We start from the raw sequence: 23,661 nt of genomic DNA on the forward strand, positions 1-23,661 counted from the left end.
TTGAAATGGAGTCTTGCTCTGTCACCAGACTGGAGTGCAGTGGCACAATCTCAGCTCACTCTTGCCTCCACCTCCTGGGTTCAAGCGATTCTTCTGCCTCAGCCTCCCAAGTAGCTAGGACCACAGGCGCGTGCCACCACGCCAGGCTAATTTCTGTATTTTTAGTAGAGACGGGGTTTCACCATGTTGGCCAGGATGGTCTCGATCTCTTGACCTCGTGATCTGCCCACCTCATCCTCCCAAAGTGCTGGGATTACAGGCGTGAGCCACTGCACCCAGCCAGGCTCTGCTTTATTAGTGGCCACTTGATTCATCTGTGTGCCTGTTTGGCACTGTCTTAATTACTACAGTTTCTTGATAAGCCCCCATGTCTAGTAGGGCAAGTCACATCTTTCTGCTCTTGTATATTTACAGTGTACAATTTGTTAAGTTTTGACAGATGTATGTACCCAGGTCCTGGCTTTTTATTTTGGCTGCTTATTTTCCACTGTAAGTTTTAGAATTAGCTTATGAATTCCATGAGAAACTTTATTGGTGTTTTGATTGGAACTACATTAAATCTGTAGACCAGCTTGGAGATCATTGACATCTTTGTAATATTAAATCTAACTTTTCCACAACCATGGTAATCTTCTCTGTTAATAAATTGTCCTAAATATGGTTCATTTGTAACTTTTTTATGGTTATATAGATTTTTCTGAAGAGAATATATATATCTTTTGTTGGAATTATTCTTGGGTTCTTGATAGTCTGTGATACTACTGGAAATTATATTTTTCTGAAATTACATTTTCTCTTTGTTTCACTTGGTATATTCATTACACTTCCAGCCACTTTACTAAACTGTACTATTATTTCTGTTAATTTGCCTATACATTCCTTTGGATTTTCTACACGAATGATCATATCATCAGCAAATAATGGCAGTTTACTTTCCTTTTTTTTCAATCTTTAAGCTTCACATTGCTTCTTTTTATTTAAGTGCCTCCAACACAGTGGCTATTCTTGTTTTGTACCTGATTTTAAAGGATGTAGGATGATGCTGGAAGGTGTTTACCTGAATGGTTTCTTTTTAATATTGATATTCTTTATCAGATTAATTTTTTTCCCTAACTTACCAGGAGTTTAGATTTTGAATCTAAACTGGTGTTGAATCTTAACAAATATTGATTGAGATGACTTTTGTTTGTGTATTTTAATCTGTTAATATTGATAAATTTTGGATTTTCTAATATCAAATCATCCTTAGATATCTGAGATAAACTCAACGTGGGTGTGGCGTATTATCTTTTCATAAATATTGTTGCATCCAGTTTGCTTTCATTTTAGTTAGGATTTTTGCAACTGTATTCATGAATAAGATGAGTGTGTAACTTTCCTTTTAATATTTTTGTCTGATTTTGATTTCAGGATTGTGCTGGGTTTGTAGAATGAGTTGAGACAAGTCCATCTTTTTCTACTGTTTGAAAGTTTGTGTTAAACTGGGATTTTTTTTCTTGAAAATTTTATGAAACTCTAGTAGTTTTTTTTTCTAATTGCTTCATTTCTTTAATAATTATGTAACTATTTGAGCTTTATTCTTGAGTTAAATTTTTCTAGGAATTTTTCCATTTTATCTCATTTTTCCAAATTATTGACATATAGTTATTGGTAATATTTTCTTTTAAGTCCATTTTATCTGCATGTTTTACTTTTCATTCATGTCAGTTTAAAAAAAAAAAAAATCTGTTTCTTTATCAGCCTAGCCAGAAGTGTGTTTATTTTACTGAAGTTTTTCAGAAAACCAACTTCTAGCTTTATTAATCTTCTCTGTTACATCTTTGTTTTCTATTTTATTGATGTTATTCTTAATCATGTTTTTAATCTTTCCATCCAATTTCTTGGGTTCTTTTTCTAACTTAAGATGGATACTCGGTTCATTTGCTTTCAACCACTCTGAATCTGTTGCCTATAAAATGAAGATAATGATGCTGCTCTAACTCCTGGGGTTACTGTGAACCTCCAGTGAGAAAGTGTTTTGTGAACTATAAAGCCCTTGTCAGTCTTGAGTTTAATGAGATTGCAAAGCCCGCCCAGCCCCATGGTCTTCCCTAGTTCTCGTCCCTTCCCTTGCCTGAGCTGCATTTGGAGTGACTGTTCTCTTTCCTGAACTGCCTTATTGCTTATAGCATCATACATTCATTTGGGGTTTGTTATGTGCTTTTTGTGATGATACCTTCATGTGAGTCTATATCTCTTCCCCTTTATTACTGGACGCTATGGTCTCTGAGGGTATAGGATGAGTCTTAAACCTCTTTGCATCTCAGTTATTATTATTCATTCTACACTTTTTTATTGCTTTGATCATTCAGGAAACACACCATCTAGCTCAGTTTTCTGAAGACACCAAAAATTACCTATAGTTTTTTTCCCAAAATATGTAAAGGAGTTGGAACTTATTTATAAATTCCTTTGTAACTCTGACATTATCTGTGTTTTGGTTTTTTTTGTTTGTTTGTTTGCTTTGAGATGGAGTTTCACTCTTGTTACCCAGACTGGAGTGCAATGACGTGATCTTGGCTCACCGCAACCTCCGCCTCCTGGGTTCAGGCAATTCTCCTGCCTCAGCCTCCTGAGTAGCTGGGATTACAGGCATGCACCACCATGCCCAGCTAATTTTACGTATTTTTAGTAGAGACGGGGTTTCACCATGTTGACCAGGATGGTCTCGATCTCTTGACCTCGTGATCCACCCACCTCGGCCTCCCAAAGTGCTGGGATTACAGGCTTGAGCCACTGCACCCGGCCCCTTTATCTGTTTTTAGACTGATTACATTAGTACCAAATCAATGGCTTAATTTTTTATGTATTATTTACTCCTCATGCTTGGGTGAAAGGGGAGAATTGTGTTGTATTCTTCTGACTGTGGGAAGACAGTTTGTTTTGTTGGTTTTGCAGGCCGCTCCGGGGAAAGTGACTGAGGCGGTGAAGGTGGCCATTGACGCAGGCTACCGGCACTTTGACTGTGCTTACTTATATCACAACGAGCATGAGGTTGGAGCAGGGATCCGTTACAAGATCCAGGAAGGTGTTGTGAGACGGGAGGATCTGTTCATTGCCAGTAAGGTAGGGCTGCTCTGTGCAAAGCCAGCAGAGCTTGAGTAATGCTACATCTCTGAAGGGCTTTCCACTTTCCTTATGGGAGTTGATGACTCTGTTTCACACTGAAATCAGAATAAACAAGAATATTCACAGCTTCATGAGCATGCTGAATTATATTGTGTACAGATTTGTTTCATATTATTTACTTGGTCATTCAGGTGGGAGTGTACCAATAAGCCCCAATTAACAATATATTCTTCAAATTGATTGAGCGAGGGGCACTTTGGCTACAGTGGTGAGTAGGAAAAAGTCATTGCCTTCACGAACTCTGTCTACACAGCAATTCCTAAACTCAGAATTACTGGGGTGATTGTTAAATACAGATTCCAAATTCTATCCCTCATCTGTTGAATGAGAAACTCTGGATGTGATGCAGATGGAGGCAGCAGCTTGAGCACAGGCATAAGACATGAAGCAGTATGACAGGTGCAAGGGTTTGTAAGGAGCTTGGTGTATTAGCCATTCTCATGCTGCTATAGGGACTTACCTGAGACTGGGTAGTTTATAAAGATAAAGAGGTTTAATGGACTCAGCTTCACGTGGCTTGGGAGGCCTCAATCATAGCAGAAGGCGAAGGAGGAACAAAGGCACATCTTACATGGTAGCACACAAGAGAGCATGGGTAGGCAAACTGCCCTTTATAAAACCATTAGGTCTCATGACACTTGTTCACTGTCACCAGAACAGCACCAGAAAAACCTGCTCCCATGATTCAGTTACCTCCCACTGGGTTCCTCCCACGACATGTAGGGATTGTGGAAGCTACAATTCAAGATGAAATTTGGGGACACAGCCAAACCAAACTACTTGGTCTTCCAGGACTACAGAATGTCAGGCTGCAGGAGTAACGAGAAGTGAGACTGAGTGGTGGATGGGGTAGGCCATGGAAGTTCAGCTGTGCCATGTCAGGAGCTGTGGGTATTAGGGATTGGATGGCTGAGGCTCACAGCTTCATTATTTGTAAAATGAGACTCTGGATTTGAGAATTTCCTGAGTAACTTCCCAGTTAAAATTTCAAACCCCAAGGCTCAATGTTATTTCTATAGTTGAATTGCCTTCTGTTTTACTTCATGGAAGTAAATGTTCATCAGTTACCATTCCTATCTGTGCTAGAGCAGAGAGTGGTAAGAGAGAAGGCTTGGTGTGTGCTTGCCCAACCAGGGAGAATAGTCCAGGTAGGGATGTGAGTAACTGGAGATTTCTAAGGCTTGCCCTGCAATTTGGAGCAAGTTGCTTCTGTGTGGATCGTAGTCAGCAGTGGAAATATGTTCATTATTTTGGACATTTGAAAAAGTCATAGAAATATAATCAAATAAATAAATCATACATATACACACCACATAGAGACAACTGTGATTAACAATGGAATGCATTTACTTCTGGTGTCTATTTTTTATTTTTGTTAATATGCTGTGCTCGTTTGTTTTCATTTATTTTACTCCCCTTTCTTTTACTTTCATTTAACTTATCATTTTTGTTTTTCCCTTGCTGTGATGGAGCCTTCAGGTTAGCTTCTATCACAGTCAAAAAAGTATAATGAAGGAAATAGGGGAAAAAAACAAGTTTTTCTACTAAATGGGACTGTGGGGGAAAATAGCTAAAAGAAGTAAGGCAGTGTGAGCTAACTCTCCTGGGTTAACCTGTACTGTTACAGTGCCTGACAAACAGAGAACCCTTAATATGGAGTATGTGTAAGTGAGAAAAACAAGGTAGAGATTTTTCTGATTTTTTGTCATATATTTTCTGCTTGAAGGAATTTCATTTTCTTTCTTTCTTTTTTTTTTTTTTTTTGGTCCCAATGGATCCAAATAACCATCAAATATCTCTTGGCATCCTGAGCTTCACTTGAGGAGTCAGGCTGAAGAAGCCCAGCTTTGGAGCCTCTCCCTGCAGGTGTCCTGGAACTCTTCTGAGGATAATGACTCTGTCCTTCTGTCAGAACGTGCCGTGTTGTATTTGTGGTCATCTCATCTTGGCTGTTTTTGGTCCAACACCGTAGCTTCGTGGGGCTACCGAATGGGTGCCGTGCTGGCTCTGGGTGGATGTATGTGACACTGGTCCCCTCTCCTTTGTAGCTGTGGTGCACCTGGCACACGAAGCCCTTGGTGAGAACAGCATGCTGCAGGAGTCTGAAGTCCTTGAAGCTCAAATATTTGGACCTCTACCTCATGCATTGGCCCATGGGTTTCAAGGTACTGTTCAGTAGGTGGTTCGTTCCCGGGTTTGCAGGACTTTCCTCCCTGTGGTCATACCCCGTCTTGCAGTGGGGAGTCAGGGCCAGGGTTCCAGGGCTGCATCTGCCACATGCTAGCTGCAGCCTTTGGTCAGGCCTCTTGATATCTGGGGGTCTTAGTTAAGGAGAGGCTTGGCTTGGAAGATCTCTGAGGCCTCCACAGTTCTTTCAAGCCAGTCACTTTTCCTCCAGGCCAAGAGAGCAACAGGTTTTTTCTCTTCAGTCTTTAGGTGAAAGCAGAGATCAGATGAAGAAACTGCTTCTCAGACAGTTTCCAGTGAAGTCCTAGGCCTTGTCTCTGGTTGCATGTTCTGTCCTCTGGGGAGTGAATGCTGTTTTGCAATATGGACAATATGTGCTTATTCACCTGCAGCAGGGTCCAGTGGGTTATGGTGGTAGTTGGCTTTTCCACTTGGTTTTATTCTCTAAATTGCGTCACGGTATGTCTGGAACATGCATCTGAGCCATGGCTTTGTCACTCAGCTACCCCGGTCTGGCCATGCAGCTTCCCTGCTCCAGGCAACCTGCTTCTCACACAGGTCCTGGCCAGGATGTCCCTGCACATTTGCCCTGGACCATGATGACAGCCTGCCTGGGCAAGGGCCTGATCACACAGGTAACACCTGTGAGATACAGAAGCCCTTGCAGGGATGTTCTCCCTACACTGGAGTGGGTGGCTGGTGCTCAGGGGTATTCCACATGGCCATCTGTGAGAGGGTCCCTTTGTGTGTGCCACGCTGTTGGTTACGGGTTCAGAGTGAAATAACAAAAACCACTTCCTTCCTAGCACAGCTTTTCTTAACCAAGGCTTTGGATCCAGTTTCCATAGATGATATGGGCAGCCATCCATTAGTCACACTGACCAGGAGTGGAAGATACCCAGAGGGCAAAACCAGAGGGGTGATTCTGAAAGATATCTATGTCTCTGAAATTCATCGCATACAGGAAGTCATGATTAAAACAATGGCTATAGCTATACTGTACTCATTGCCAGCCAGCATTGTTTGAATTATGTATCCAGCACTGTTTTAGGTGCTTTACACATAGTAACTCCTTTAATTCTCATGACCGTTTTACAGAGTTGACACTGCTAATATCCCTCTTGGACAGATGATGAAACTAAGACGCAGAAAGTTTCACATTGAAGTTATATTATTGGAGCCCAGAAGCATATGCTCAAGTCAGACGTTTCTTACACTTTGCTACCCTCATCCTTTAGGAGATCCCTGTCTTTCAATTTCTGGATGGGAGAAAAGGAGAAGGTCTCAGATCACAAAACAAATTACAGAAAAGGGTAATGCAGCAGCATCAGCATGTCTTCTGGCTAGTGGGAACTGCTAGGCCTGGTATGATGCTGGACGATTAGATCAGGGTCCGAGTATAAGGCCTAGGCAGCATTTTTGTGGACCCTTGGATAAATGTCAACATGGGATATGGCTTTAAAGCGAGACTGTTAGTTACTTCAGCTCATCATAGAAAATGCCTCTTTCATGTGGATTAGGCTGGAACATGTGACATTCTTCCACTGTTGCTTAGGAATATGATTAGGTGTCCTTAAATAAACATGCCCGTGCCATTCACCCTTAACACCGTGTGTAGGGCTGCGTGAGGGAGGTAGCTGGATTGCACATCCATGCCCCTAGCTTCTCTGAAAGGTGACTAGAGGTTCTCGCCTTTTCAAGGTGTCTCTCTGCCCTCCACCTCCTGTGCACCTTTGTATTCTCACTTCCTTACCTCTCATGATGATGGGGATTCTAAGAAAAGAAGACAAGACCCTATCAGTGGAGTTAGGAGAGGGCTGCTTGGGCCCTATAAGACATGAAGAAAATGCACTCCCCTCCCATTCTTTACCTGAAATTAGTAAACTGTTTTCTGGAGGCGATGAAAGAGAATGACCTTGCATCAGTGAGGATGCAAGGTCTTCCTTTCCCATCTTGTGAGAGATGGACAGTGAACATCAGGCTGGTGGAGGTTTTGCTAGCCACCCAGTTCATGAGCCCTTGATCTTTTCCTAGAAAGGTGAAGACTGGGCCTGGTCATATGGCCAGGCTGGGGTTGCTTAGCGACAGGGCCGTGGCTTGGATGCAGGTCTCCTGACACATGGAGTATTTTTTTTCATACTTCTCAACTCTCCTTCTTTGCAGCCTCCTCATCCAGCCTGGATCATGATTCCCAGTAAGCTCCTTTCCTTCTGCTTCTCACATCCTGGAGTATACGACTTGCCTCTGGACTGCACTGACATGGTCATCCCCAGTGACACAGACTTCCTAGACACGTGGGAGGTAAGCTGAGCCACACCACCAGGCAGCCTCATCTTGGGTGGGTCTCCATCCAGGATGCAGTGAGCTGCTTGTGTTCAAAGACATCGAGGTTGTCTACCTGAGATGTGGGGTTTGCAGTACACATGAGGAATCAATACCTGAAGAACTCAGACACCTCAGTGACTTTCTTGTTACCTTTGGTTTGGTGTGGTGCAGCTCTCTTGCCACTTTATTTGAGGGATAGCTCATTACAGATATCACTTTCTTTTTTCTCAAATAGTTTTTTAATTAAAAAAACACATTTATTTCAGAAAACACAGGAGAGTTCTTCCGTATTAAACTGACATTAAAAAATTTATTTTCCCGTCACCCGTTGGTACCACCATTAATGTTTTACAGTTCCTTTTTATTCTCTCTTAAGCATTTCAGAGTGATAAAGTTGGCAGCATGGAAGCTCAGGCTGGGGAGGTAAGACCAGTGTGAGGAGGCTTACCAAGTGTCTGCCCGTTTCCAGGGTTCAGACTAAAAACAGCCCTTTACTGCAAGGGCTTGCAGTAAAGTCTTGAGCAGGGAATTAAGGATGTGGTGGATTTGAGAGGCTTTTGGAAGTAGACCCACAGGCTGATGTGAGGCTTAGGCTTCGACTCCAGCATGGCTGACCGAGCATGTATGGTCATATGGTTTTGGTAACCAGCATGTAGGATGGGACATCATATTTGAGGCCCAAGAAGAAAGCGATTTCAAGCCTAAGCTTGCTAAGTTTAGAACAGAGCTTGCTGGGTGAAGCTCTCCAGGGAGGAGGCCAGAGGGACCCCTTGAACACAGAGGAGTCCCAGGCTAGGACCCCCATCAGCAGAAGACAAAGACTGACAGAGGGATCTGAGATGTCAGGACCAGGGCCCATGGGCGTCAACCCTTTCTGTTACACAGTTTTATCTCCTAAAAGATTTGGGTTAAACTCTAAGGTTCATGTAGCACCAGTGAGTGGCCGGTGATTGTTGCAGTTGAGGCAGTAACTCAACCACCGCATGTTGGCTCATTGGTCACTCAGGACTTGCCGCTGACCACGGACCCTGGCACAAAGCCATCCTCTTCCTGAAGCTCAGGGGCAGCCTGGCTTGCTGGTCATTGACCAGCTCAGAGCTTTAGGTTACTCTGCCCTCAAGTTCCTTAAAATGGTAGGTACAGAGGGTGGGTTAGGAGAATGATAATGCATCCGTGTGCTTAAGATCAGAGTCTTAGTGGAAAGAAAGGTGAACAAATAAAATCCGCAGCAGACATCAGGAGGAATAAGAACAGGAAGAGCTCACCTGTGTAGAGTGGTGGACGCCAGTCTTAGCTAACGTTTTTTGTGATTCCACATAACCCCTACATAGCCCTGTGGCACAGGCAGGGTTGCCCTATCCTGAAGCTGAGGAAACTGGGGCCAAATGAGGCCATGCAACTTTCCCAGCATCCCATGACTGGGATCATACCTTGAGTGCAGAAATGCTTCTGAAGCTTGAGGTAAAATATTGGGTGGAACCAGTTGTAGAATACCGTACCGAACTGCTGAGGGACATGGATTGTCAGTTCAATAGACAGAACCTTCACACTCAGCGGAGTTGTTGTTCTCTTACAGGCCATGGAAGACCTGGTGAGCACTGGACTGGTGAAGAACATTGGGGTGTCAAACTTCAACCATGAGCAGCTTGACAGGCTTCTCAATAAGCCTGGGTTGAGGTTCAAACCAGTAACCAACCAGGTAAACCGGTGGAAGCATCAGAGAGTTTAACCTATGTGGCTGGCTTCCCAGCTGCTACCTCCACAGGGCTCTTCTGGAAATGGGAGGATGGGGTGAAGCACAAAACAGGCGTCTTCTTCTCTGACAGCAGTCAGAATGGTAACTAAAGGCAGCAGCTAGCCAAATGGCTTTCTCGAAGGTGCGTCTGGGTAGGTGGTACTGTTAGCAGGCAGGGTGTGAGCTGGCACTTGGCCCTCCGTGTGCGATGCGGGCAGGTCACCAGTGTGCTCAGAAGTGGTCAGGGTCCTGGCAGGTGCCTCGCCCCCATTAGGGAACATGGGTCTCCCCTCCATCTCTTCCTAGCCTGCAAACTGCAATAAGAAAGCATGGATGGCCAGATGCCCTCATGCCAGGCTTACAGGCTACTGAAGCTGATGCAGGTTTTTAATGTAGAGAAAAGACTTGTGGGGAAAGAACCATTGTATTTTCTGGACTGGCTTTATATCATTTATATGTATAAGTGATACAAACTGTATAAAAATCATTTATACAGTACTTAAGCTTTTTATTGAAGCGTAGAAGTACACACGTAAAAGTTGAGCTGAATAAATTCTCATAAACTGAGCATAGCTCTAGGACCAGCATCTAGCTTGGTAAACAGCACACCTAGCACCCCTGCAACTCCTGCCCTGCAGAGCAAAGCATCGTTCTCATTCCCAGCAGCCAGGATTTGCTTCTGAACTTTACACAGATAAAATAATAATGCATCATAAACGCCTCTGTGCTCGCCTCTTTCACACAGCACTGTTTCTGTGCATGTGATTGTAGATGGTGCTCTCTTATTTATTGTGGTATTCTGTTGCGTGAATTGACCACAATTGAGTTATCCACTCTGCTGTTAGTGTGTTAGTGGGCACTTGGATAGTTTCCAGTTTGGGACTATTAAGAATAGAGCATCACTCTCTATTTTTTTCAATAAATATGCTTTTTTAAACAGTTCTGTATAGCATAGATGCAGAAAAGTATGTGAATCACAAAAGGCATACATAGCTTGATGAATTTTTGCAAGTGAACAAACTCAACTATTCAGTATACAAAACAAGAAAAAACCCTCAGCCATTCAGTGGCTCCTCTGGGGCCTGTCGTAGTCGCTGCCATGAAGAGCAACCTGGCTTCTGACCCAACTAATACAGTTCAGCTTTGCTTATATACAACCTTATATACGTTAAGTTTTTACATATGTGTGTATGCATAGTAGCTTCTGTTTTGTGTCAGTATTTTTAGTTGTTTAGCAATTTAAATACCTGGGAATGGTTATGGTATAGTCTGAGTAGACAAGGTGGGTTGGACGAGTAGAGGGTCTGCTTTTTGATAGGATGATGGATACCCAGGAACACAGGATTCAGAAGGTGCCAGAAGCTGGCCTCTCTTTTGGAGGCTTTCCAGAGAGGCTGATCTTGATGAGCTTTGCATGTTCCTGAGAGCGAAAGCACTGTTCATAGTTCTCTGTAATTTACACTAAATAAGTATTTTAAACCTCCTTATAACCTAGAATTATATATAAGAGTTTGGAGAATGTGCAAGAGACAGTGATCCTGCTCTCTGGCTTCTTAAAATATTCATTCAAGTCACCTGCAGCATGTATTTCTCACATGCAGTTTTTCTGTTTAATTCATTCATGCAATGGATATGTTTTTATTGCTTTCTATGTGTATGGGTTGTTCTTAGTGTTGGCAAGACATCCATAAAGAAAAAAAAAATTCAAACAAAATCTCTGTCTTCATGAGGCTTAGATCCTGATGAAAACAGAAAGACAATAAGCAAATATGTAAAATCTATGAGCTGTCAGTTAGTGATAGGTGCTGTGGAGGAAGATAAAGGCCGTGGGGAGATGGGAGCTGTGGAGTGTTACAGTCTTTACCTGAGTGCTCACGGAAGGCCCTGCAGAGCAGGTGGTATTGGAGCATTCAGACAATTTAGGTGTCCCCGAGGCCATAGACTCAGAAACCATGATAGCAGCTGGCCTCTTGGAGACTGCTCTGTCCAGGCTTCTCACAGCAGAAACACTCAGGCCTGGAGATGGGCCCCATGGTCCTCAGTGACAGCCAAGACTTCAGCGGAGGTCTTCTGCTGTAGAGCTTTTCTAGGACACTAGTGGTCTGAATTTTATGTAAGCTGTGATTCTGTTGTAGATTGAGTGCCACCCATACCTTAATCAGAAGAATCTGATCAGTTTTTGTCAATCCAGAGGTGTGTCTGTGACTGCTTACCGTCCTCTTGGTGGCTCGAGGTAAGGATACATCAGTGACATGTTAGTCAGAGGCCGAGTGGGAAGTAGATGCCACCTTCTCATTTCCTTGGGATGATCTGGGGAGGCCTTAATGGAGGTTTTGACAGGGTGTGGAGGGACGGGACCATAGAGGGCTGTCCACACCTCTCAAGCCTTGGATTGAAAGCAGGGCTTATTACTGGAAGGCGGGGAGTGGCTGTAAGTGGGCTGCCCTGGAAGGGGCAGGACCTCTTCAGGGACATAAACTAGCCTGGAGCAACCCCTTTGCTGAGTTCCCCATCAGGGCATCAGTCATCTGACCTCTTGACAAGGATGCTCCTCAGGCCTCTCAGTGGTTGGATGAGGCAAAGCCTGCTGTCATCTTTACCCAGGCCCTGCAACTGTCCTGTGCTGTCTAGATCAGCTAAGGGGCCTCCAGCCATTCAGCTACCTAAGCCAGAAGCTTGGAAATCATCCCTTCCCACATCCCTAATCCAATCCAGCACCAGAGTCTATTGATATTGATTATTCTGCCAGGAGAAGTTAGACTTTGTCTCATGATTTCATTTCTGCCATCTCTGTCACTGCCTTAATTAAGTACAATTCCCAAGGTCATTAGAGAAGCCCCTCAGCTGCCTCCCTAACCCACTCCATTCTAATCCATTGCTCCCAGGGTGGCTGAAAGGAGCTGTCTCCTTATGATCATGTCACTTTCCTGGGAAAAATTCTTCAGGTCTTGGTGTGGCCTGTGAGACATAGCCAACCTGACCACTGCCTGCTTCTGGCCTCATTCCTACCCATCCCTGTCCACATCCTGGGCATCAGCCACATGAAGCTGCTGTGGTTCCTTGGATAAAACATGTTTTCTCACCTCTGTGCCTTTGCAGATACTGTTCTCTTTATCCACAATATTTTTTTAATCTGGCAAACTCCAGTTTCTAATTTAAGGTTCAGTCCAGTATCACCTCCTCCAGGAAGCCCTCCTGACCCCTTATTTATGTTTCTTACATACCCCTTATCACGCTGTCTTGTGATTTTCTTCACAGTCTCTTCCACTAGTCAAAACAACCTGAGTGGTGGAGGTATCTTGTTTATTCTCTTCCCAGCTCCTAGCTCAGCACCTGAGACAAATTGGGAATGCCAAAAAGGCTGAATTCCTTGAGTTTTACCACCTGTGTGTTTTCCTTGTGAAGTGGTGCATGTGTGTTTGAACTTGCCACCAGCTGGAGAGTCCCTAGAAGGCTGGGTCCATTCCACAGCTGAGCTTTGGGGTAGAGGATCCTCCGATGGAGTGAGTCAGGGAGGTCTCAAAGATGGACTGGGGCAGGAAACTGTGCACTCTGTTTGCTTCCTTCAGGAGACCTTGGGGACTAGTACTAGCACAATGCCTGACACAGGTTGATGGCTCAGTACGCACTTGTTAAAGCAGCGAATCCTCGAAGTTCCCAGGGACCACCCATGCCTGAACAAAGGATGCAGAGACTATGATCATCTTCAAAATCACTTATAGTAAAGGTTTCACATGTTCACAATATTCACTTTTTAGTGGTATTTTGGGTGAATTTTTCTGAAATTATTATCATCAACAAATATTGATTCCTAGTGCTGTGCTAGGGCATACAGTAGAAGCTGAGAAGCCAGAGACCCCTGAGAGTCGTGGGGGAGTTAAAACTTGGGAGCCCACTGGCTCGTGCACTGATGTGGCCACCAGGTTCTTGAGGAAAAGCACAAAATACACATAAAAAGTGATGTCATGTAGCTGTATTCACCAATGTATTAGCAGTGGTCATCTCCAGACTGGAAATTTGGAGTGATGTGCTTTTTTGTGTTTTAAAATTTCCTATAGTCAGCTTGTGTCATGATGAGAAAATAAATCCTTCATTTTGGAGAAAGATTTCTCCTTTCTAAAGAAAGGGGCATCCATGTTGGATCTCCTGGCTCACTGCCCTGTGCTGTGTCTCTCTAGTGAGGGAGTTGACCTGATGGACGATCCTGTGATCCAGAGGATTGCCAAGGAGCACAACAAGTCTCCCGCTCAGGTACTCAGTGAGGGCTGTTCTGAGCCAGGAGTGCTCTGACCACTCCACATCCTTGGGGAGTCCTGGGGTTTGACAGGTCCCAGGAAGGGACTGGCTCACCCAAATGAGTCCATGACTCATCAGAACCTCCCAGCACTGAGCAGCAGAAGTTGATCTGCAATCGCATTCCCAGTCACTCACACTATGTACCCTTGCCTCAGAGCCTGTCTAGACTCAGTAGAGGAGTTTCCAGGCCTTTTCCCTCTGCCCCACCGACTGCATGCATGGTTAGTATGAGATGGAACAGAAAAGCTATTTATTTTAGTCTTTGTTCTAATGTCCAGTGGGGGCTGGGTGCATGTTAAGGAATTCTCATTAAGGCAGATTCCTTGGTCTCCTCCTTGGGCTGATGGCTGTCACTACCAACATACTGACAGAACTGGTTAAATGCCAGTAACTGTTGGGGCTGTCATTGACTCTTGGACTCTTACTGCACATTAAAACTCAAAATGTTAGAAAATAACTTAGACTACATGGGATTTCCCTTTGAGTGATAGCAAACTTTTTGTTTCCTTGCAGATTTTGATCCGATTTCAAATCCAGAGGAATGTAATAGTGATCCCCAAATCTATCACCCCAAGTCGGATTAAAGAGAATATCCAGGTAGGTGTTTTTCTTCTTTTATGTTAGAGGGTTTCAGATCATGTGTTAGATGGGAAGGGATGACTGCTGTAGCATACAGCCTCAGGATCAGCAGGGACCTCTCCCTCTGCACTGCGGGTATTGGTGGTTGACCTTTCACTCACCAATCCAAGGACCCAGGGTCCTTCCGTCTTAGGGCCCCCTCTCCCCTAGGGTCTTGGTATCTTCTCCATCCAGCCCAAGATTGGGAAGGCAGGAAGAGCATCTCATGGAGAAGACTTTTATGGACCAGGCTTGGGCATGTGCATCTGTCACATGGCTATGCCAGCCCACAGAGGAGGCTGGATGTCTCCTAAGTGTGTGCTCAGGAGAAAGGGGAGGCAGTCAGTGGACAGATCTCCACCTCCATTGCATGGAGGCATGCCTGCGTAGCCTGAGGGCACTGCTTTGAGTTGTGTGGGAGGGTTCTGGTCCCGACTCCTGTTTAGTGACTTCCGAGGCAGGAGTGAAGACTGGAACAGGTGGAGTGTGTGCAGAACACAGAGAGGCAGTGGTCCTTTTCAGGGCAACCCTTTCACCTTAGCCAAGACCCACAGAAGCATGTGAAATCTATTTTTGGAGTTATGTGTGGCTTCAACCCTGATGACATAGCCTATAACCCAGTCAAAGTCATGGACTTGGGATTCCCACAGGCCCACTCACCATTTAACTGCTGTCTGACCTCTCTAAGCCTTATTTCTTCATTAGAGAACCTCTCTGATAAGACCACTGTGAGGGTGAAATGTAATGACACAGTGAAGGGGTGGCATAGTGCCTGGCGTGAGGAAGTACCTGATGCTCTTATTTGCCAGTCACCCCCAGTCCCGGATGTCACCTGTGGTGATCTCACAGGCATTGACAAGCATCAGGGGCAGCTCACCACTGGCCATGTCAGCATGGGTGTGTGTGAGCCTGGGGCCAGCTACACAGCTGCATTTTGATAGACAACATGCTCTGGTGCCCAGGAGTCAGCTCCCTCTTGGTGTCTGAGCTACTTATGAGTTCCACAAGGCACTGCTGCATCCTCAGGGCTTGATTTGGTTGTGCTAAGTGAGCATTTCCATCAAATTTATTGACTGACCCATCTGTAGCAGTGCCTGTGCCCTCAGGCTTGCTGTGTATGCCAGGCTGGCTGCAGGTAGGCATAGCCCTGCCATTGGCAGGAGAGGCAGGCCACCCATGATGGGAGGACCTGGGGATGGGCAGGCTCCTCATGGTGTCCGCAGCGCTCTCCCTTCCGGGCCCTCATCCAGCTCACCTGCTGCCCACATCCTTCCTCAGGCATCCTGCTCTCTGAATGGCCCAGAGCAGCTCTGGGTGACCAGCCAACCTAAAGCCTGAAGAGTATGGATTTGGCTAAGCTATAAACTCAGTTCTCTGTGATGGCTGCTGACAGACTTCTTGGAATGAGGCTGCAGGTCTCATGCAGTGATTAGATTTGAGCATTGCTGACTGACTGGCATCTGCTCCACATGGGGGCCTGGCCTAAGGTGCCCTCTGTGCCCTGCAGGGCAGCCAGGATTGCTCCTGGGACATAGGCTTGGGGGATGGCCCCAGTTCCACCCTTGTGGCTGTCAGTGCCTGGGATCCCCATGGCCTAGGGGCAGTGAATGTGACATAGGGACCTCAGGCCCAGCTGAGATGCCCCCTTCCTCTGTTAGGTCTGCTGCACACTGAGGGCAAATGCCATCCCCAGGCAGTGAGACAGGACCAGGCTGATGTGAGACCTGAGGGCCAAAGCAGAAGTGATCTGATGGCTGAGGACAGAGAGCAGCATTGGGTTAAGAGGGTCCGTGGAAGTGTCCATGCTGTCAGGAGGAGGTGGGAGCTGGGTCCACAAGACTGACCAGGAGAAGAAAGGCACAGAGGTGCACAGGCACAGGGCTCCCAGTGCAGGGTGCTGGCCCAGCCCACCTCCTATCGCCCTAGTGCCATGCAGAACTGCTGCTGCAAGGCACCTGCCCTTTGTAGAGTCTCTTCTAGAATTGCTCACTGTTACCCTTAAATGCAAGCATCCCCCTACCCCGGCCCCAGCAATCTCCACTCCCTCCAGATAACACTCTGAGGCTACTTTCTCCTGGCCTCAGGAAGGGGGGAGGCTTTTGTGAGAGAGGGGCACTCCAGCTCCTCACACTGGGAATCACTCAATGCACTCCTCTTCCCCATGGGAGACAGTCACTCTGCCAGGCTGGGGTGGACGCTGATGCTGTGGCCATGGGTCCTGTTCCTCAGTATGTGGAAACAATAAAAAGGGAGGGAGAGGTGGGCCAGAATACTGTTCTCAAGGAAGAAAAACAGGTCACTCTGTGATATGGGTACTGTTAGACTTCATAGTCCCAGGGCCAAGTGGCTCCCTAGTTGGCAGGTGTATGGAACAAATGGTTTTGTTGGATTTTTTGAGGGTAGCAGGGTCAGTGGAAAAAAATCCTGTGCTTTACCTTTTAACTATTCTCCCATGTTCTTTACTCCACTAAGATGAGTGCAGTATATATTCCATCTTTCCAAGGCTTCCTAAATGTAGCCAGGACCAAGCCAATACCAGTCACATGATCCAAATCAAAAGGCATTTGGGAAATCCAGACTGTGATTCAGGGAAATTCCAGCTGTCTGATGAAGTGTTTCTTTTACGTCTTTGTGTCCCCTGCTGGTCTAGCACAGTGCTATGTAGGTAACATGTGCCCCATTAAATGTGAATTGAATTAAGTTTTCTATTAACATTGTATTTTGGTTCCAGGTGTTTGATTTTGAATTAACACAGCACAATATGGATAGCATCCTCAGCCTAGACAGGAATCTCCGACTGGCCACGTTCCCCATGTAAATATGGCTCCTTATTTTTAACTAGAGGGAAAACTATACAGATTGGATAGTTGATGCCTGAATAGGTATTTATCATATACATTTTAGATTAATGAAACCTTCTCATTATAATTCTTTTCTGTTTGAAGATGGACCATTGAGTGAAGCTAATTTCACTGGGGAGGTTAAAAGTATATATCATTTAAAATGTTTCTCTTAAAAAAAATCACTCTTTGTTTCAATTTTTGATTTATTTTTCTGTTTTTCAGAACTAAAAATCACAAAGACTATCCTTTCCACACAGAATACTGAGGACAACTTCCCCTTCCTTGTTTCTGCTCAGCCCAGATGCACCGACACCGTTAGCAATGTTGACCCTCCTCTGTTAATGGCAGCTGTGCCTGGGACAGGAGCCACACAGTCAGAGGAGGGTGCAAGAGCCTCCTTCTCTGAGTAATCTGGAGAACTGAGTGTGTTTTAAGTGAAGTCCATGGGGTTTCTCCTAGACAGGCTGTGTGGCCTCTACTCTGAAAAAAGACACTAATAACTCATGAATGAAATTTGCCTTCACATTTTAAGAAAACCTTATCTTATGAAATTATTTAAGCCATCTAAGAGCTGAGGAAACAGTGTAATCCATCTCTGGCCCATTGCCCACCTCCACCAATTGTGCCCCAGGCCAGCCTGCATCACCTTCACTTCTTTCTCTGCCCTGCCAATGACACCCAGGTTATTCTAAAGCAGAGTCCTTCCCTTTCCCCAGTGGGAAGGAAAATGGGATAAGTCTAGAGCACTGTTTCAGTTCAATAGAGAGGCTTTTTTCTCCTTAAAATCTGAATTTTAGTTTTTTCTTTTTTCTTTTTTTTTCTTTGAGACAGAGTCTCGCTATGTTGTTCAGGCTGGAATGTAGTGGAGTGATCTCAGCTCACTGCAACCTCCACCTCCTGGGCTTAAGCGATACTCCTGCCTTAACCTCCCAAGTTAATTTCTGGTTAATTTCTAAATACTAGTTTTTAATACGGTCTTCTGGTAAGTCAAGTTATACCTGTGGAACCCCCATAGCAGAGATGAAAATACAGCTCATTTCCTCACATCCGCTCATCAGCCTGTTTAGTTTCATGTATCAGGAAGAGGCCTTGCAGAGTGTGGTGTTCACACTCAGGTGTTGGTGGAAGATGTGGTTTAATGGATTTTGTGTGGGCTAGAGGACATGGTCCCTGTTTCTTGCTATCTGCTCAGCGAATCTGGCCTAGCTCCTGTGTCTTGGAATTCACACCAAATCTCCAGGGATATAACTTCTCAACTCACAGGCCCTTGGCTCCTATTCAAAATGAGTTAAGCCAGAAGAAAATTGATGTCTGCTCCATGGTCTCCTCCCTCTTCCTATATCCCCCACATCAATCAGCCTCCATATGAGCCTCTCAATTCTGTTCCCTCTGCATCAGGTTCAAGGAAGGCATGGAGGCCTTGCCCAGTGGCTGAAGGGGCCTGTTGGAGATAGTCCCCCTCCACATCACTTCCCATTTTCACTTTATCACAGGCATGCCAGCTGAGTCAGGGGTCTGGGGTCTGCAGATAAAAGTTGTGCCTTTCTAGCTCTGTGATCCTGAGCAGACGGCCTCACCTTCCACCCCTCAGTGTCCTTGTCCACTCAATGGAGGAATTGCAGTGCCTACTGATTGTGGAGACAGTGTCTGGCCCAGGATATGTCCCAGCAAGAATGCATTGTTACTACAACCACTATCATTGCCATCCATCTCCCTTCCCAGCCTTCCAGATGTGCAGGGACATGTAGGAACCTTGTGGCTTGGCCCCAAGAGAGGACTTTGCTGCAGGCGAACAAAAAGACGTGTGACTGGTGCAATAGCTTCATGGGAGGCTCACCCTAGTGGGCGTAAGATTGAGGATGAGGTGTCATGGTTTGACCAAATTGCCAAGGAGGGGTTTAAGCAGAAGACTGTTTACAAAGGACCCAGGAAATGGGAGTGTCTCCTGACACCGTCATATGATCAGGCCCAGCTCTACTACCATGCACTTTTAATTTTTCCATGTCCATGACTCCTTATCATTCATTAGCTGTGTGACTTTGTGTAAATTACTTAACCTCTTAAACCTTTAAACTCTCTGCCACTCTCTACCTAGAGGTGTTAGGATTAAGTGGCACAGTGCACATGGAGCAGGTGACAGTCATCTGCATGTTGGACTCTTGTGAACACGCACATGTGTAGATGTGTGACTTGTATTTTATCTCTCACAGAGTCAAAAATTTAACTGCTATTTTGTGAATTTTCCTTGTCACTTATACCTAAACCATTTTTCATTGATCTTAAAAGTAGGGAGTAGCATGGCGGTTACCAGAGTCTGGGGAGGGCAGGGATGGGTAGGTGGTGAGGAGAGGTTGGTCAGCAAGGATGAAGTTGCAATTGGGAGGAATGAGTCCCAGCGCCCCATTGCACCGTAGCATGACTTGGTTAACAATAATGCATTGTATGTTTCACCATAGCTGGCCTATGAGGATCCACTGCAGTATTTGCATGGATTTACTTCCCTGGCATGAAAACTGTGAGTGAAGCCTGCCACCAGATGGCGCTGGGAAGGACTTCTTGTTCAGTGCATTTGTGGCTCTAACAGGAGATGGCAGCCTTTTACTGTCTTTGATTTTAAGACATCTTCAATTTTGTATAATCACAGAAAGGAAACCATGGATAGCAAAAATAAGCAAACACTGGACAATTGCAAAGCTTAAAAAGTTTCACAGAGGTTATGCAGCCTCGTTTTTGAGCAGTATTCCTTTTCAGATTGTAATTGATAGTTCTGTGCTCTTGTCTCTTCATTCTGAGTGGACAAGCTGACAAGCCCTCCCCTTCCTCCGTCCCTGCTTTTCTCTATGGAATTTCTGTGTAAGTTCTTCCACACTCTGGGGCCTGTAGACCAAGGTCCAAATAGGAAGTGGAAACGTGTGTCCTTAAGGGACCCTCTGCTTCAAATGATTGTGAGCATCTCTCCTGACTTGAAGACTGGGAGATACTCTTGTTTCAGTAGCTGCTTCTCCTCAGTGGCACTTTCTCATTTTATTTGAATGGAAAATCCAAGGATAAGTGGCAATCAAAGGCTTAAAAAGCAGGAAGCAGATTCAGGAGGTGTGGGTGGCATCAAGGAGCAACAGACCTTGGGGAGGATGGCAGGGGCTCTCTGACTGGTGGCAGTTTATGTTTAATTGTTCTGAGAAACTGTTCCCCAAAGTACACAGGCCTACAGTCCCATCAGGAATGTGTGAGTTTCCAGTTTCTCCACACCCTCGTCAGGACATAGTTTTCATCTGCCCCTGTAGTTGTAACAGCTATTGTAGTGGGTGTTAAATGGTGTCTCATTGTGGATTTAATTACAATTCCTTACTGCCTAATGATGCAAGCATCTTTTCATGGGCTTATTGGCCATTTGTATGTCCTTGGTGAAATGGCCCATGGCATTCCTGTGAGTTCACTGTGGGGCTCAGGTTGACTAGGTGCACAGTTTTGGAACTGTGCATTTAGATACTATTTATTAGTGCCCAACTTTAATCAATTACACAATTCACATTTTAGCATATTTTTCTTTCTCTGTATTCTCTCTTCTGTTTTTCCTTTTCTTTATGTAAACATGTAATGTGCACCTTAAACCTTATGTGTCTAAAACAATGCTTCAAGCACCACCCCAGCTCTCCAATAAGCTTTCTTTGTTGTTATCCTTAGTTATAAAGATGAGGAAGACTTGGTTTTTCGCTTAAACACTCAAGTTGAAATGGGACAGGCAGGCACATAGAGTGACATGTGATGTGACAGGCTCTGGGTGGGTTAGGACACGTTTTCATTTTACATCATGAAATTGATCAAGACTACGTGTCCTTATTGTGTTTCCTTTTGCTTGTTATGCAGCAGATCTTCACAGGACCAAATTCTTTTACATATCCATACACTGGGGCAAATCAACTATCCAGACATAGATTAGCAATATTAGATGATGTGACATCCACTGTGCTGTGGTCATTGTCACTCCCGTTGGGATTCCCTACTCAAGCTCTGGCCAGAGAGTGCTGATGGGTGTGACTCCAGCTCCGGTTTCCATGGCCTGCCAATCGTCACTAGGAGGCTCGTGCTGGACTGGAAGCCACTCTTCATCAGCTGGTTTCTGGTATTTTGAACACATGGAGAACAAGGAAAACTACAATTTTTAGCGTGCATTTCTGTCACATATGGCCTCTGCCGCTTAGAATTCTATCCATGTTCCAACACCAATCCCTAACATTCACTAGCGCTAACGATGCTTTCTGTGTGCCAGGTACTATTCTATAAGTGTGGTACACATTTTAACTCAATCTTCACAGAAAGGATTTGCCATTATTTCCATTTTATAGAAGTAACCAAGGAATAGAGAAGTTAAGGAAATTGCCCACAAATACCCAGCTACTAAGTGAGGTAAGTAGAATTTGACTCAGGAAATCTGGTTTCAGAGGCTGGGCTCTTAATTACATCCTTTGTGGGAATCAGTTAACTATGTACTCTCTATCTTGGAATTAATCTTCCTAAACTATGTAAATAAGAAAGAGGGTGAGACTTCTGGTGTTAATTTCTGAGAAGATAGGACACATTCCAACCCCTGGGACTGGCATGTGGCCCAGTGGCCATGCCAGAACCTTTGAACACCCAGCTCCATTCCATGTGACACCAGTGGAGAACCAAACACTTCTTGGCAGTGTTGAGTTTTTTGGATGACAAAAACAGAAGAGCTCGTTAAGCCTGCAAAACTATTCCATAGGTGACCAACATTACTTCACCTGGGAAATCATTGAAAAACAATTACTCTGAGACATGGACTTGTGACTCACATGAACTCAAGCCATTATATGCTTAATTTAGTCCCAGCCCTGATTTTTAAACAGAGGAGGTATATTTAAATCCAGAAGGAGATACAGAAACTGTAATTTCTTGCCTAGAAAAATCAGCATCTCTAGGGGGAAGTGGAAGTCTCAAAGAGCTGAAGAGCATGAAAAAGATCACAGCCCTCATTAGTAAAGAAGATTCTACAGGCAGAAAGGGCCCTGAACAAATTCTGGGCAACAACTGAAACTGTGGTGCAATTAATTCTTGTAAAATAATGAGACAGAAATAGCTCCATTAATGGAAGGAGAATACAGTTAGAGACTACCCCAAAGGAGAATCTCTGAAATTAAGTTAGATTAAATTGGATCGAGTTGTGACAGCTGCAGAGACAGACCCTCACCACTGTGCCATCCCACCTGGTATCTAATGGATTTACACTGAAGCAAGTTAGGAAAACTTGCAAGCTGAAAATACAGCAGAGTTGGGCAAGGTCTGCTGGAATTGCTGCTGCTTTTTTATTTTCATTTTATTTTGTTCTTGCAGATTTAAAGGTTACAAGTACAGCTTTCTGACATACATATATTACGTAGTGGTGAAGTCTGGTCATTTTTTTTTTTTTTTTTTTTGAGACAGACTTTTGCTCTTTCACCTAGACTGGAGTGAAGTGGCATGACCTTGGCTCACTGCAACCTCCATCTCCCAGGTTCAAGCAATTCTCCTGCCACAGCCTCCAGAGTACCTGGGATTATAGGTGCCCACCACCACTCCTGGCTAATTTTTGTATTTTTAGTAAAGACAAGGTTTTACCATGTTGGCCAGGCTGGTCTCAAACTCCTGACCTCAAGTGATCCACCCACCTTGGCCTCCCAAGGCCTGAGCCACCGCACCCAGCTGAAATCTGGTCTTTAGTGTACCCATTGCCCAAATAGTGAACTTTGTGCCAAATAGGTAATTTTTCAATCCACACCTGGCTCCCACCCTCCTACCTTTTAGAGTCTCCAGTGTCTATTATTCCACACTGTATGTCCATGTATACCCATTGTTTAGCTTTCATTTATAAGTGAGAACCGAGAACATGTGGTACTTGACTTTCTGTTTCTAAGTTATTTTACTTAGGATAATGGCACCAGATCCATCCATATTGCTGCAAAAGGCATGATTTCATTCTTTTTGTGTATGAGTAGTATTCCATGATACATACACATCACATTTTCTTTATCCACTTATCTATTAATGGACATTTTGTCTGATTTCATATCTTTGCTATTGTGAAGAGTGCTGTGATAAACATACAAGGGCAGATGCCATTTTTATATAATGATTTCTTTTTCTTTGGGTAGATACCCAGTAATGGGATTGCTGGATCAAATGGTAGTTCTATTTTTAGTTCTTTGAGAAACCTCCACACTATTTTCCATAAAGATTGTACTAATTTACTTTCTTACCAGCGGTGTATAACCATTTCCTTTACTCTGGCATGCTTGCCAACATACATCTGTTGTCTCAGGGCTTTTTCATAATCATTCTGACTGGTGTAAGATGGTAGTTCCTTGTGATTCAAATTTACATTTCTCTGGTGATTAATGATGTTGAGCATTTTTTCATATGTGTTAGGTGCTCATAAGTCTTTCTAAAAATGTCCGTTGATGTCCTTTGCCTACTTTTATAATGGGGTTG

General features: G+C 44.5%; 1 protein-coding gene across 4 annotated transcripts in view; it reads left to right on the forward strand.

Annotated features, from left to right (window-relative positions):
• Positions 1-17,957, forward strand: part of AKR1E2 (aldo-keto reductase family 1 member E2) — a 20,185-nt gene extending 2,228 nt beyond the window's left edge. The window contains exons 2-10 of one of the 4 annotated variants that reach the window (XR_005195990.1): positions 2,938-3,105; positions 5,217-5,333; positions 7,519-7,656; positions 9,257-9,379; positions 11,551-11,648; positions 13,594-13,666; positions 14,225-14,308; positions 17,061-17,211; positions 17,395-17,957. Coding sequence is in view for 3 of the 4 variants with exons in the window: in XM_017502086.2 (XP_017357575.1) it covers positions 2,938-3,105; positions 5,217-5,333; positions 7,519-7,656; positions 9,257-9,379; positions 11,551-11,648; positions 13,594-13,666; positions 14,225-14,308; positions 17,061-17,143; positions 17,395-17,437 (927 nt within the window). In the remaining variant the exon portion in view is untranslated. The remainder of the gene's footprint in view (positions 1-2,937; positions 3,106-5,216; positions 5,334-7,518; positions 7,657-9,256; positions 9,380-11,550; positions 11,649-13,593; positions 13,667-14,224; positions 14,309-17,060; positions 17,212-17,394) is intronic. The other 3 variants (XM_017502086.2, XM_037729080.1, XM_037729081.1) reach the window with 3 other exon arrangements.
• Positions 17,958-23,661: the final 5,704 nt, after the last annotated feature.

The sequence above is a fragment of the Cebus imitator genome, unplaced genomic scaffold (assembly GCF_001604975.1).
Source record: "Cebus imitator isolate Cc_AM_T3 unplaced genomic scaffold, Cebus_imitator-1.0 Scaffold291, whole genome shotgun sequence".
NCBI lineage: Eukaryota > Metazoa > Chordata > Mammalia > Primates > Cebidae > Cebus > Cebus imitator.